The sequence below is a fragment of the Zonotrichia leucophrys genome, chromosome 14 (assembly GCF_028769735.1).
Source record: "Zonotrichia leucophrys gambelii isolate GWCS_2022_RI chromosome 14, RI_Zleu_2.0, whole genome shotgun sequence".
Classification (NCBI taxonomy): domain Eukaryota; kingdom Metazoa; phylum Chordata; class Aves; order Passeriformes; family Passerellidae; genus Zonotrichia; species Zonotrichia leucophrys.
The window spans coordinates 3,212,508-3,226,086 of NC_088184.1; the positions used below are offsets into that span (position 1 = coordinate 3,212,508).

General features: G+C 40.7%; 1 protein-coding gene across 10 annotated transcripts in view; it reads left to right on the forward strand.

Annotated features, from left to right (window-relative positions):
* KATNIP (katanin interacting protein) overlaps window positions 1–13,579 on the forward strand; it is a 56,518-nt gene that overhangs the window by 22,587 nt on the left and 20,352 nt on the right. For all 10 annotated transcript variants that reach the window (XM_064725565.1, XM_064725573.1, XM_064725572.1 and 7 more), the window contains exons 14-16: window positions 3,997–4,882; window positions 9,092–9,820; window positions 10,578–10,786. In XM_064725565.1, the coding sequence (XP_064581635.1) occupies window positions 3,997–4,882; window positions 9,092–9,820; window positions 10,578–10,786 (1,824 nt within the window). The remainder of the gene's footprint in view (window positions 1–3,996; window positions 4,883–9,091; window positions 9,821–10,577; window positions 10,787–13,579) is intronic.

Consider the following 13,579-nt stretch of genomic DNA (forward strand, 5'->3'; position numbering starts at 1 on the left):
TTATATTTCTTTTCCTGGAATTTTAATAGCTTTTCTCACTAAAATGTGGTCTACAGGATGTTCCATCATCATTAGAGTGTGCGAAAGGGCTGCTGTTCTTGGAGGTAATGGTATGATTTGTTACCAAACCTGCTGAATAGAATGCAGGATGCACACAGAAATGTTTGTCTGTGTTTCAAGGCTCTGCTTCCTTAATAACCTGATAGAAGGCAATGTGTAAAATCCATTGGGAGTATAATCCTATGGATTTTGGTGGAAAAATTTCTGTGTGCAGGACACACAGAGAAATGTTTGTCTGGTTTCAGGGTTCTGCTTCTTTAATAACCTGAAATAAGGCAATGTGTAAAATCCATTGGGAATATAATCCTTTGGGTTTTGGTGGAAATGCAGCAGTTTATCCTTGCTGAAGAAATGTCTCATTATCCTTAGCATGAAAGAATAATACAAAGCAGTTCTGCCTAAGTCTATAATTCATCATGAGAAAGTTTTGTCTAAGAAGTATAAAACCCCCACAATACAATGAATGAACAATTTTCTTCCTGCTAATGTAAATCCAGAGCCAGATTTCTGTGTGGATTTTGGGAATCATTCTAACTGCCTTCTTTCCCTCAAAAACCACGTAAGTGAGAGATGTCCAAGTACTGCTTCCAAAAATAGGCCAAAAATTAAGTCAGGCTGGTACTTTTGTATATTTGAATTTCAGAACTTGAGACTGGAAGGAGAAAAAAATATGTCTGAAGGAAGCTGTAAAAGTCAGATGACATCATTGTCATAGATTCCCTGATTCATTGAATTACAAGAAAGGTCTCAGAGGATGTTTCATCTTGCCTTTATTTACTTCAGATGAGACCTCCAAAAAAGGAGGTGAATTTTAGTCTGCAGGAAGGGAACAAGTGTAAGGGCAGCCAGTTTTTTTCAAATTTATCTGCAACAGTCAGACACTTTGTAAGTACTTGATACAGCCTTGAAATTGCATGGTTAATGGTGCTATTAAAACTTTTTTTGAAAGATCCAGTCTAAAGTGTGTTGTATGTCTTCACAAAACTGGGAATGGAATCAATACCTAAATGCATTAAGGTCTTAGGTGCTCTCCAGTTGAATAATTCTCTTCTTCAGGTGGTTGCCTGTGTTTGTTCCTTCTGTGCCTATGTTCCTGTCCATTCTCTTGGGGCTTTTTTTCAGTGCTGGTGTGCCTGTAAGGATGGAGCAGCTTTCTTCCAGCACAGTCAGTTTTGTAGAAGTATTTTCTTTGGTTCTTGGCTTCTTTTCTACTGCTTCTTTTTCACACTTTTCTGAAAAGTCAGGCAGAAGCAATTTCAGGTCCTCTGTCCAGGAAGAATTCTCAGAAAAGTGCCTCTGGTTTTAGGCTCTGTCCTTTGTGCATGAATATCACAGAAATGGCCAGAAATACCATCCCTATTTTCTCCTTGGGAGGCACTGTCCCTGCAGACACCCTGGGGGAGCTGAGGGTGCAAGCTGGGAAGGAACATCCAAAGGAAACAGATTTTTTTTCACAAAATCTTTTTCTTTCTGACAACGCTCATACCCACTTGTTTGTTCTGAGACACTGTGACCTTTTAATTACTCTTCCAGCAAGGAAAAGCCCTGCCTTGGCTGAAGTACTGAGTGGTTGTTTACAGGGTGGGATTACTCCTGAGGAAGGGATTTTTCCAGCCTCCTCACGCTTGAGGAGAGCTGAGCAGTGGTACTGGGGATGCTAAACTGTCAATCTTTTCCATCAGAACAGATCACTAAGCAACTGGAAACTCAGAGAGGGGTGGGAGGGAATGAAAAAGAGCAGTTCTTAGTCTTGTGCCTGCATATGTTTGTTCTTGGAGTCTCTTGGGATCTGTTCAGATTTTTCCTCCCTGAGGCTCAGTCTGCTCAGGATTTTGGTGCAGATTTTCATCAGCTCTCCTGAGCTGTCAGCTCTTGGAGTGCCTGCCCCAGTCCAGTCTGTCTCTGTTATCCTAGAAATACCTGGCTGCTTCATCTTGGTACACTTCAGACCTTTTCTGCTTCCTAAAATACCCATCTCAGACATTCCAAAGCATCAGAGAGCAGTCTCCCACTGACTGGAAAAGCATTTTTGAAGTGAGTGACCCCTTTTTGGGCTTTTTCAGGGAGAATGAGCTCCACTATCTCATTTTGTAGAGTTTCTCTGCCTACCTGACCTCCTCTGCTGGTGAGTGCAGTGGGATTCATTTCAAAACATGCTGTTCTTAAGAAGTGGATTTTAATTTAAAAAGATGACATTGACAAATACTTTTCAATGTACATCTGTATTTCTGTGGTCCCCTTCAGTTTATACCTATTTCCAGGTAAAAAATGCAGAACTAAGGCCTGGGTATTCCTAACAGCAGTAGGGCTGGAATATTATGGAGAAATGTTCCAGTTATCCTAAATTCAGCTGTGACTGTTCAATATCTCTGGCATTTAAGGAGGACATTGGCAGTTTAGACATATAAAAATTTTAAAAATAGCATTATTGGGACATCCTGATAGTCTTTCTCTTCCCCATCATAATTCCAGGCAAAGCCATGCAGGTAATTTTCAACAGATGTAATTATTGAAATGTTCTGATCCCCTGTTAGATCAATCTAGCAGTGTCCTCATTCAAGGGGAAAAACTATCCTGTTTTATGGCTGACTGCATCAGCACAGAAATGCAGCACTTTATGATCCTACAGGAGTTCCACAGGCAGCCAGGCCATAATGGCCAATTAAACTGGTTTTACAGCTGCTCACTGGGAACTCAGGGAAGGTTATCTTTTTCCTTTCAGGAATGTGTCCTGCATTCCTGCACCCACTCCCCTCCCTCACCTGTAGCTTTCTTGTCATGTTTGCATCCCCTGCTTTTCCTCTGGGTACATCCATATTGCTTTTTTTTGGCCTCAGAGATGTTATTATTGGGAAGGCAACAGGATGGAAGCTATAAAAACTTGTAAGGCTTAAACAGTGTGTGTCCAGGAGTGAAGAACCAGAGACTTTCATGCTTGGAAGGGAAGGAGTGATTGGTTTAGTCTGGGAGCAGAGGAAAATGAAAATCAGTATTCAAGGAGAACTGACAGGCTGAAAATGAGGAAGAGGGATGAAACTGAAACTTCTTACTTTCACAAAAAGCTTCTTAGTTTTCACAAAAAGAAGCAAAGAACAGAGAGTCTCTGAAAGACTCCATGAGATGGACAAGTTAGAGAACAGAATGGAGATGGATTGTGTCTCATCTTCTGTATTTTCTTTGAAGATAATGGTATTTTTGTCAAGAGGGAGAAAAGGTTATATTGAAATGGCAAAGAGAACAGAAAGAACATTAGTTCTAACTTCAATGGAATAAAAAAAACAGGTATTGGTGAGTGCCACAGAGAAGGAGAACATAGAGATAAAGTTGTGAGTGGCAGAATTGTGTCTGAGATGAAGGCCTGCTGTTTAAAGGCTAGTTAAGTGTTGGAATAGGCTATCAAGGCAGATTAGTTGAAAACTGTTAAAACCAGATTTCCTCACAATGGTGTAGGTTATTTTATATTCTTCAGAGAGGGACTGGATGATTTTTTTTTCCTAGCATTTCTGTAACTCTCTAACTCTTTTTAACTCTGGTGGCTTTGATCTGGGTGGTTGTTCACTGTGGAACATGTCGTGAAAGTGCTGAATCTTAGGGATGAAAAGCAAAATGTGCCTCTGGAATTTATATCCTGATCAAATATAATTGTACTTAATCTGGGCTTTTTCCCTCAAGCTTTTCTAAATAATCAAACCTTGTCAGACAAAGTGATAGCAGTGTCTAGCAGGGTTTCCTGTCCTTTAAAAAAATCTTATCTATTACACCGTGTTTCTTAGTCATTTCAGCTTTAGATTAAAAAGCAGTCAAAAGCACATACTGACACAGGGTTTAATTGTTTTCATCTGTCTATTGATTAAGTGTTCAAATGTCAGAGTCCCAGAGCTGTGATATCTAATGCTTAAAAGCTTGACTGAAATCTTCCTACCTTTATTTTTGTAGGACCTTGATGTTGGAGCAAAGAAGGTGAAGTTGTATGTTGATGAGAACCTTGTGTTTGATGGTGAATTAGAGAGAGGCTCTGGAGATCTCCTTGCTGACCAGAGCACCACAATTGACCTCACAGATCACAAGCCAGATAGCTCAGCCTCTCCCTCAGCTGAGAGGAAGGAAGGAAATGCACCTGCAGGTCCAGACAAGAAAACAGACCTACTTTTAAAATGCTCAGAATCAAACAGTGCTTCACTGAACTGGACAGCTCTGCCAGAAGAAAATCTTCTTGAGCCTAAGATGAACTCAATCAGCTTTACAAAGAAAAATTTATCACAGTTAGAGGATGATCTAAAAGTGCCCCCATCTCAGGTTTGTATAAAAGATGCCAAAGAGGAGGAAGCAGCAGTTGCAGAGCACGTTCAGTCTGATGATGAGCTTTGTTTGAGTGAGCAAATGGAAAGGTTAACAGGAAGAAAACTGACTGATTCTGCAGGTGCAATTCCTTCTTGGTTGCAGTCATCTTCCCAGGTAGCACAGAACAATCAAGACACTCCCAGTAGGCAGAAGCCTCCTTGGCTTGCTACAGACCAGAATTTCAACTCAAGATTTCAAACACAGCCAGATGAAATCATGAAAAACTTCTCAGATCTGATAAATGAGGATGTCAAATGTCAGAGGCATGAACTGGGAAGACCCAATAGTAGAAATGCAACTGGAGATGGGAGATCACAAACGCTGACCAGAAAGGATGCTGATGTGGACTTGGACATTTTTGACTCCTTTTCTAACAAAAACTGCAGTTTGCAGTACCCTGTGAGTGGAAGGAGAAGTGTCATGTGTGGTAAAAAGCTGGGATTAAACACTACAAATCTTGAAGATGATTCTGCTCTCAAAGGTAAGAGTCACAATAGCAGCCTCAGTCCAAGTGCTGATGTGTTCTCCATTTTGCAGAGACACAAACTCATTTTAGGTGAAAGGGACTTCTTGAGACTCCTGGAAGTTTAGACAGTGGATATTAGTTTGGCTATTTGTGATATTTTCCTCATGAGAATACTCAGTCTGTCTCCTACACCTGATATGAAACACTCTTCAGAAAAATTTACATTCTGATTTAGGGGCTTTTAATTTATTTGGAGCAGCTGGAAGATGAAATTTCAGTAAATTACATTCTAAAAATTGACAGTCCTGTAGACAGCAAATGTTTGCTAATATCAATTAAAATCTGCAGAGAGATAAAGAAGATTACATCCCAAATTTGCAGAGTTTATTTGTGTAGTAGCTTTGTGTCTTTCTTGGTAAGAATAGATGCTCAATATATTTATTCAGAGTGAATGGAAAATTACCCTTATTTTTCTTCTCCTCTCATAATTTTATAAACCTCTCCCTCAGACATCTGGCTTATTTATGAAGAGTTTTCTAATAAATTAGCTGTTGTCTGCTCTGTGCTGTTGATTATCCTTGTCCTCCTTCCCCAGACCTCCTGCTGGAGGTGGATCCAGCTTTGTGCAGTTGTGTTCTGCCTCTGGCAGGACCAGCTGTGTGTCCCCAGGGAACAGCAGGAGAACTTCCCAAGCTCCCCTTTATCCCAACATCTGGCAATCCATGGCTAGGAATTTTTCAGGGTATGAGATATTTTTGTCTTTAACAAGTGTAAATAACAGAAAAGTAGAATTTCTTACCCACAAGCTCTCCTTTGGCTCTCTTTCACCCAATTTGCCTTTGCTTGGGGTATATGTTTGTCTTCCATTTTCAGTTTCAAGCCATGTCACTCTGACTCCTGGGTTTTGGACCCTTCATGCTCCTTCCTTGGCATTCTGTAATCCCTCAGCATTCAGTATCTTGTCTCAAATGAAGATTTAATACAAGAACAACAAGACCCAGAGAATTGGAATAAGATGTTACAAAGCCGCAAATTGAAATTTTGAGAGTGATTGAACATCAGAACAATTTACATGAAAATGTATCTTGCTGTATATTGAATTTGGGTGTTTACATGCAAGTAAGGGTGACAAGGGACAGCAAATTCACCTAAATGAAGGAGTGTCAGTTCAAATTCTACAGCTGGTACTGCAGGGCTTTTTCAGACAAAGGTAAAATGGTTCTTTCTAAACTTAGAATGTCTGAATTTTTCCTTGTCTGACCCTCTGTGGAGAAAACAGCAATTTCATCAGTGTGTCTGAAGTTATACCTCGAAGAAGAGAAGAACAGAGGAGTTTGGAATAGGTGCCACCTGCCCTTCACCCACTCCACTCCCTGCAGCCCCATTTACTGTTTCACACATTTCACAGTATCTGTTACATGAAAACTTTCATGTTGTTAAAACTGTAAATAAATCCCACCTTGAGAAGTTCTGTTCAGTTGTGAAAATGGAGATAAATTAGGAATTTCAATGCAAACTACAAGATGAGGGTTATAATTTTTCAATGTAAATTTTCTCTGATTTTGCTCAGAGCAGGTTGTCCTGTGGTGCTTTAAGCTCCTGATGTGTTTTAGTCCCTGCAGCTTTTGTTCTCTCTGCTGTGTGTGCAGGGTAAAGCCATCTTCAAATGGAGCTGAGAGAGCTTTAACAACAGGAAAACCTTTAAAATGTTTCCCTGAGAGGGCTGGATTTTAATTGGCCTGGGGCTAAGAGAAGGGCAGTGGAGGGTGGGACAAAGGGAAGGCTCAGAGGCTCCTGTGGATGTCACAGCATGGCTTTGGTCACTAAATGCTTCACAAGAACAACAGGAATTAGTAACAGCACGTACAGGCTTGGCTGGAGTTAATGTTGCTATAAAAACATCAATTTTTCTTTGATAACCAGTTTAATGTGCAAAGGAAATGGTGGGAGTACGCTGATAAAATTTGCAAATAACATATAATTTGGTTTATTATGAGTTAAGGAGATTGAAGAACTGCACAGAACGATGAACTTGAGGACTGGAGCAATGGAATGCAATTCAGTAGAATGCTTGCAGGCTCATCTAGGGACTAATAACCAAAAATTAAGTTGTAAGCTGAGTAATCATCAATTGCAAATGACCGAAGAAGAGAAGACTCATGGTTGAGTAGCTGATGGCAGATTGAGTGAAATGCTGGGGTGAGCAGTGATTGGAGCAGTGCACTCCCAGGATGGATCAGCAGAGGCATTTTGGCTACTTGGGAAACCTCAATATCTCCACACAGGCACTTGTGAGAGACCTCACTTGGAAAACTGCAGCTCTGATCATCCATTTTCAGGAAAGCTGATTACCAAGTGGAACAGATACAGAGGAGAGCTTTTAGAATGATTTGGGAAATGAAGCATGTGATTGCAGCATGGAAATATGATTGCTGTTTATAACTGCAGGGAGCAAAAAAAGAGATTAACACAACAGAGGGAGAAGAAAGGTGCTTTTTTCTATGTAGTCTTGCCCCAAAATGTAGTTTTCTAAAGTTCTATGTGTGACCATCAGAAGCTGAATTGGAGGTTCAAGACACTCCTGAACCCACAAAGGAGTTGGATGTTTGAGGTGTCATTAATAAATAATGCATTTTATATTCTTAAAGAATATAAATAAAATTAAAAAAATAGAAAAAAGCCACACCCTATAAACCTTCAGCCATTGGTGTCTGCTTTTAGGCCACATCTGCTTTCCTTTGAGTGTTCCACTTCTCTTGTTACCACTCCTTAAAGTAGCTCACAAACCTTTTAAATTCCCCTTGCACTGCCCTAGAAGGGGTTCAGGATTGTAACCTCTGGACTGTTGGAAGTATTTCATATTTGTAAAGAAATGGGAAAAACTCTCCCAAACTAGGAAAGTTGGTGGATGGTAAATACTCCTCTGTACTCTGCTCATCCCAAAATTTTCAAGCTTTGACATTTTCAAGGAGTAAATATTTGTACAATGCCTTGTCCAGGTGACTTGTGAGTATTGTTGGGGATCAGCCACCTCTTGGTAGTGGTGTGAGCAAGAAAGTGACTTAAAATTGTCTGATATTCTCTGAAATATGAACCTTTCCTTCATGTCTGCCTTTTCCTTGTGGTGTAAGGAGGAGTGCCAGGTTGGTCTCCAGCCTTTCATTCTGCAAGACAACCCTTTTCCAGGTAGTTTCCCATCTGCTTTGAAATTCTTAATTTTATCTCACGTGTCCCCACTGTAAGTGGTTATTTGCCATAGATAGATTAGGAACATTGCCTCTTTCCAGTATGTCCAAAAACACAGTTAAAAGTTAGTCTTGAGCAGTCTTTTGGGAAGATTTTGTTTTGCATTTCACAGCAATTGGCATTTATTCTTGATAACCATTTGTTTTAGTATCCACCCAAGGACACTGTACAGAAGTAAAATCTGGCCCACGGGCCTGTAATTGTTCAGTACTCCACTTCCTTTTCTTCATTTATTTGAAGAAAATACATGAGTGACTGCTTTATTGAAAACCTTGGTTATTATCTGTTCTTAATTGTTTTGAGATGGAAATGAAGCAGTTCCCCAGTGCAGCCACAAGGAGAAGATGCTTTGTCCCACTGGGTCCCTCTGATTTGCTGCCCTCCCATTGTTGCATTCCCATTGGATATCTTGTAATTATTCTCTTTCTACATCTCACATGTGCTGAAAAATAGGAAAAATATTTGGACATTACCTGCCTAGAATGCAGTGCTCACCTCATCCTCTCTGTCTGCTGAACCTACTCCTTTTCCCACCACTTTTCTTTATAGATCTGTGGCTCATTTTGAGAGGAAGAACCAGCTTTTCTTTGTAATGCTTTACATGCACCAGTTCAGCCATTTCCAGCTGTATGAAAGACCTGCAGAAATGCAGAGGGATGATTTAAACTCTTGTGACAGCCACACAATATGTATCACTGAGCAAAATTCCCAATTTCTTTGAGGGCTGAGCCTCAAACTTAGTTGCAGTTTGTACCATGGCAGGAGTTCTGCTCCTCCATAGGTAAAAGTGATTTTGTTCATTGTGTTTGAGTGGGGAAGGGGAACTGGGACATGTAGTCTTTGTGACAGAAATGCAAAATAAAAGTGCTGCAGTCAGAGAATTTCCCAGTGAGGGACACAACATCATTCTGCAAAGTCAGTGTTGGAGTGGTTTACTCCCTGTTTGTACATTAAATGCCTTTGTAATGTTGTTTTCAGATGAAGACATTCCCATCAAGGACGTAGCAACCTCTAGAATGAAGTGGTGCACTGAGCAAGAACACACTCTGCAGGAGTCCTGGAACTCCTTGGTGAAATTTAATTATTCCCACCGTGGTCGGATCTCGAACATGGATTTTCAAGGGGATATTTTTGATGAGTTCCTCCATCAGCAGAAAATCAACCGGCCTGGAGAAAATCAGAGAAAAGAGGGACTACAAACACTACCAAAGAAACAAGAGGAAGAAAATTCTGTGGAGATCCAGGATGGAAGTGATTTTAAAATCCCAGTTTTACCTTATGGGCAGCACTTGGTGATAGACATCCGAACAACGTGGGGAGACAGACATTATGTTGGTCTTAATGGAATTGAAATTTTTAGTTCTAAAGGAGAGCCTGTTCCGATTGCAAAAATAGCAGCTGAACCCCCTGACATAAATATTTTACCAGCTTATGGAAATGATCCCAGGGTGGTAACCAACCTGATAGATGGGGTGAATCGGACCCAGGATGATATGCACCTCTGGCTGGCACCATTCACCCCTGGAAAAGCTCACTTTGTCTTCATTGACTTTGTGGATTCCTGTCAGGTAGCCATGATTAGGATCTGGAATTACAACAAATCCCGAATCCACTCCTTCAGAGGTGTGAAAGACATCATCATGGTGCTGGATGAGCAGTGCATCTTCAAAGGAGAGATTGCCAAAGCCTCAGGAACCTTGTCTGGAGGTAGGCTATCATTTCTGATTTTCCTTGTGGAAACAACAGTACAATACAAGCAAAATACATTTAGCTTGTTTGTTATCATTTTCCACTTCAAAGCAAGCTGGCACTTTGTTTGGTGTTTAATTTAAAAGCATAATGCAAAGCCCATTAATGCATTCTTCACTGGTACTGGGGATTTTAGCAGCATACAGAGCTAATCTCCATTTTTACTATGTTTTAGCAACCAGTCTGTGTTTCAATCCCATCAGATAGGCACTAGAAATTTCAAAGTTGCAGCTTTTTGCTTGTTTTCACATACATGGTCTTTTGGAAAAGGTGATTGGGAAGCTTTTTTCCCCATTTGCTTTTCTATGTATCTGAAATCTGACTGAATTCTCTAGTGAATTCTCTAATTTTCCATTAGAGAAATGGAATGTCCATTGAAATGAATGACCATTAGAGAAATCGTCCAGAGAGTTTCTGAGTAGCCCAAAAGCTTCAGGAGCAGTTCCTGGTCCTTTGACAAGAGTTTCCAGCAGGGTGCTAGAGAATCCATTAGAGAATTGAAATTCTCTAATTTTCCCTCTGAATTCTCTAATTTTCCATTGTGCTGTATAAGTTTGAGAATGAAACATTAATTATAGATATAGTCAATATCAATTGGCCATATATTATCTTTAAACACTGCTGCAAATTAAAAGCAAAGAAGGGCCAAAAATAATTTTTCTCATTATTTTCTTTTTGCATTATTTCTCCATTTAATTCTGTGTGTTGCCTTCAGCTCCAGAGCACTTTGGGGACACCATATTGTTCACTACTGATGATGATATTCTTGAAGCCATTTACTACTATGATGAGACATATGATGGAGAAATGGGAGATTCCAGCTCCCTGAGATATGAGGAAGAGCTGAAGAGGCCAACAACTGCAGACAGGGAGGGAGATGAGAGACCTTTTACACAAGCAGGGTTGAGAACAGAGGAGCAACAGGTGGGGGCCTCTATGTATAAAACTCTCTATAAATGTCTGTTTGAAATATGGAAGTAATAGCCACATTTCCAGGCTGGAATAAAACTGCAGAAGAACTAACACAATTATTACTATTTTAAAGATATTTTTTCACCATATCAATAATTTATGCTATTTTTTGTAGCCCTAAAGGTCCTCCAAGTTGTGGTTTCCCTGATTAATTAATAAGCTTATTTCTTTATTACTTGGAGAGGGACTAGGGGGAGTTCTTTATGATTTGGGTACTCCTGAAGGTTTCTGGTCTGTCAGTGATTTTTCCCACACAGCTACTCCTGTCATGAGTAGCTGTGCTCCCTGGCACTCCAAACCAAAGGTTTTTCCATATTTTCTGTATTGTTGGTTTTTTCCTCCACAAATTAAGGATGTTAAACAAGAAGGATCTCTTTCTCTCAACCCTCCCCTTAGTTTTCCTCCTTTTTTTTTGACTAGCATAATCACAGCTTTGGGTGCATTTTGCATCATAAAACCTCTTCTTTTCTAGTCCATGCAGAAGGCATTTCCCTCCTTGAAGGAAGGCTGTATTTCCAAGCACTTGAGCTCTTTCTTGCCTTTTGCCATCCCAGCCCAGCAGTCCAGATCCCACAGGATTTTCTCAAGATGGTGTGTGGCATTTTTGACCTGTTTTCCTTAAAATTTTCTACTTTCTCAGACTCTTCCTGAGCACCCTCAGTGAGCTTGTCTTTTTCTAGGGTTCACACTCTTACTTGTGGGTGTGTCAGGAGATCCAAAATCAATCCAAATTCCAGCTGCTCCAGCCAAGATTTGTGGTTCCTAATGAACCTCCTGTGGCTGCCAAACCTTCCCCTTCTGTCTTGTCCTCTTTTTCTTGTGGCTCACAAGACAAAAGGAGATCCAGTGCTGTTGGAATTTGATCTCACTGTTAAGACCAGAGTCAGTGGCTTTAACCCTTGCACTTCTGCAGGAATTTCGATCCCAGCTTTGCATGCAGTTGCTGAAACTGCTCGGAGCCTTGCACAGTGCAGAGTTTCATGAAGACAAACTGAAGCTGACCTTTCTTTTCCTGATCACCTGTTTATTGTGAGCATTCACCAGGACCTCTCCCATGGCAGAAGCCTGGCCCTGGGCTATCAGGTCCTTGCTCAGACACAGGCCCTGCTTTTTTCATTTTGCTGCTCAGCTCTGATGCCCTCCACACACCCTGCTGTACCTCTGAAACTGCTGTATCAGCAGAGGAATAACACTACTGTTGTGACTGAGCCATTGATCTCCCTGTCACTGGGTGTTTGCTGGTACCATCAGGATTTCTGTAGGGGGATGTTTATGCTACCAGAATGATACAGATCCACTGCACAATTTGTCTTCCCCAGCCTAACCTTGTCAGACCAGTATTGACCAGTTTGAGCAGCCCAGCTGTTCATTCCCCTTTATTCCCTGTTGCACATTCAGTAGATGAAATGGTGGGTTTTACTAAAAACTTTCCAAAAGCTCTTACAAAAGTGTGTTGCTTTTCTGTCAGTGTTATCCATGGCCATCTGTCTGTCCATGAATTCAGGAATCCTTAACATGTTGATTTTATAACAGATCAGACCTGTGGCCACTGCACTTGATTCAACTCTGGGGCCAGCAGTGGCTGCTGAGAGAGAAAGAAAGAGCAGCACAAACACAGAGTGCTGTTTCTCTGAAACACTCATTCAGCCCTCAGAAATGTGTCTCACAAGGACTTTTTAACTTAACCTCTGTGTTTAATATCCTGCCACTGATTTTTATTGCATTAATTCATCCACCAGCTTTTTGAACCCACGTGCACTTTTAAAATTTACAGTGCTCCGTGGCAAATTTCCCAGCTGAACCTGCATGGCACAAAGAACCTCCTTCTGTTTGTTGCTGGCTTCATTTAATGTTCTCTGGGTTTTGTGTTGGAAGAAACTAAACAATTATTCCCCACTCCCTTCTTCAAGCCACTCAAGAGATTTATACCCCTGTGTTAGTCTTCTAAATCTTTTCCAGAGTGGTTGCTCCTAGGAAGGTGTTGAACATTTGGTCAAGTGTAAGATCATGGTAATACTTTCTACTTTTTATTGCTTTTCCAATATCTCCTGTATTATGGTGGTGTTTTGTTTTAGCCATAAGAATTTAAGAACACAGGTAGGACAATGCCCACTAGCAGAAGTAGTTAAAATAGTAGAAAATGAGACCATATCTGGAAGAAAATGTATTATCACCAGGAAGGGATCTGAGTAGATAAGAAAGGGAGAAAAGAGGTGATAAGGTGCCTTGGCACAAATGGTTTATGCTCTGCTAGGGAGAGCATTATTTTGCAATCAGTAAACCCAGTGTCCATGAGTTTTGATTTTCAGTAAAGATGCAAATTTTAATTCCCAGGCTGGTGTTTGAGAATTGCTGTGAGGAACAGAGCTGGCTTGTGAGAGAGGTACCCCCAGTGGGAGGGATTTTGCACTGTGTAGGTTCTGTGGGTTTATTTCAGAGCCCATTTCTTGTTCAGTCTCAGCTGAATTACTTTGATTCCCCCAGGGACATTTGCTGCCACATGAAGGATATTGCAGTCTGGGAGCCCATGAGATCCTGGGGATCAGTGGTTAAATTGCAGGGATCTAAGGGAACAAGGAGACAAGTGTTGACAAGTCTTTATTTATTTTACTTAGGCACAGTGTAGATCCATTTGATGTATTGTGGCTGACAGGAAGTTTATTTCTAATGATGAATTAAAGAGAAAGAGTCTGGACTTCTAATTTCCTGTTTGGCCTTTTGACTACTAATGAGGATTGAGCTGAT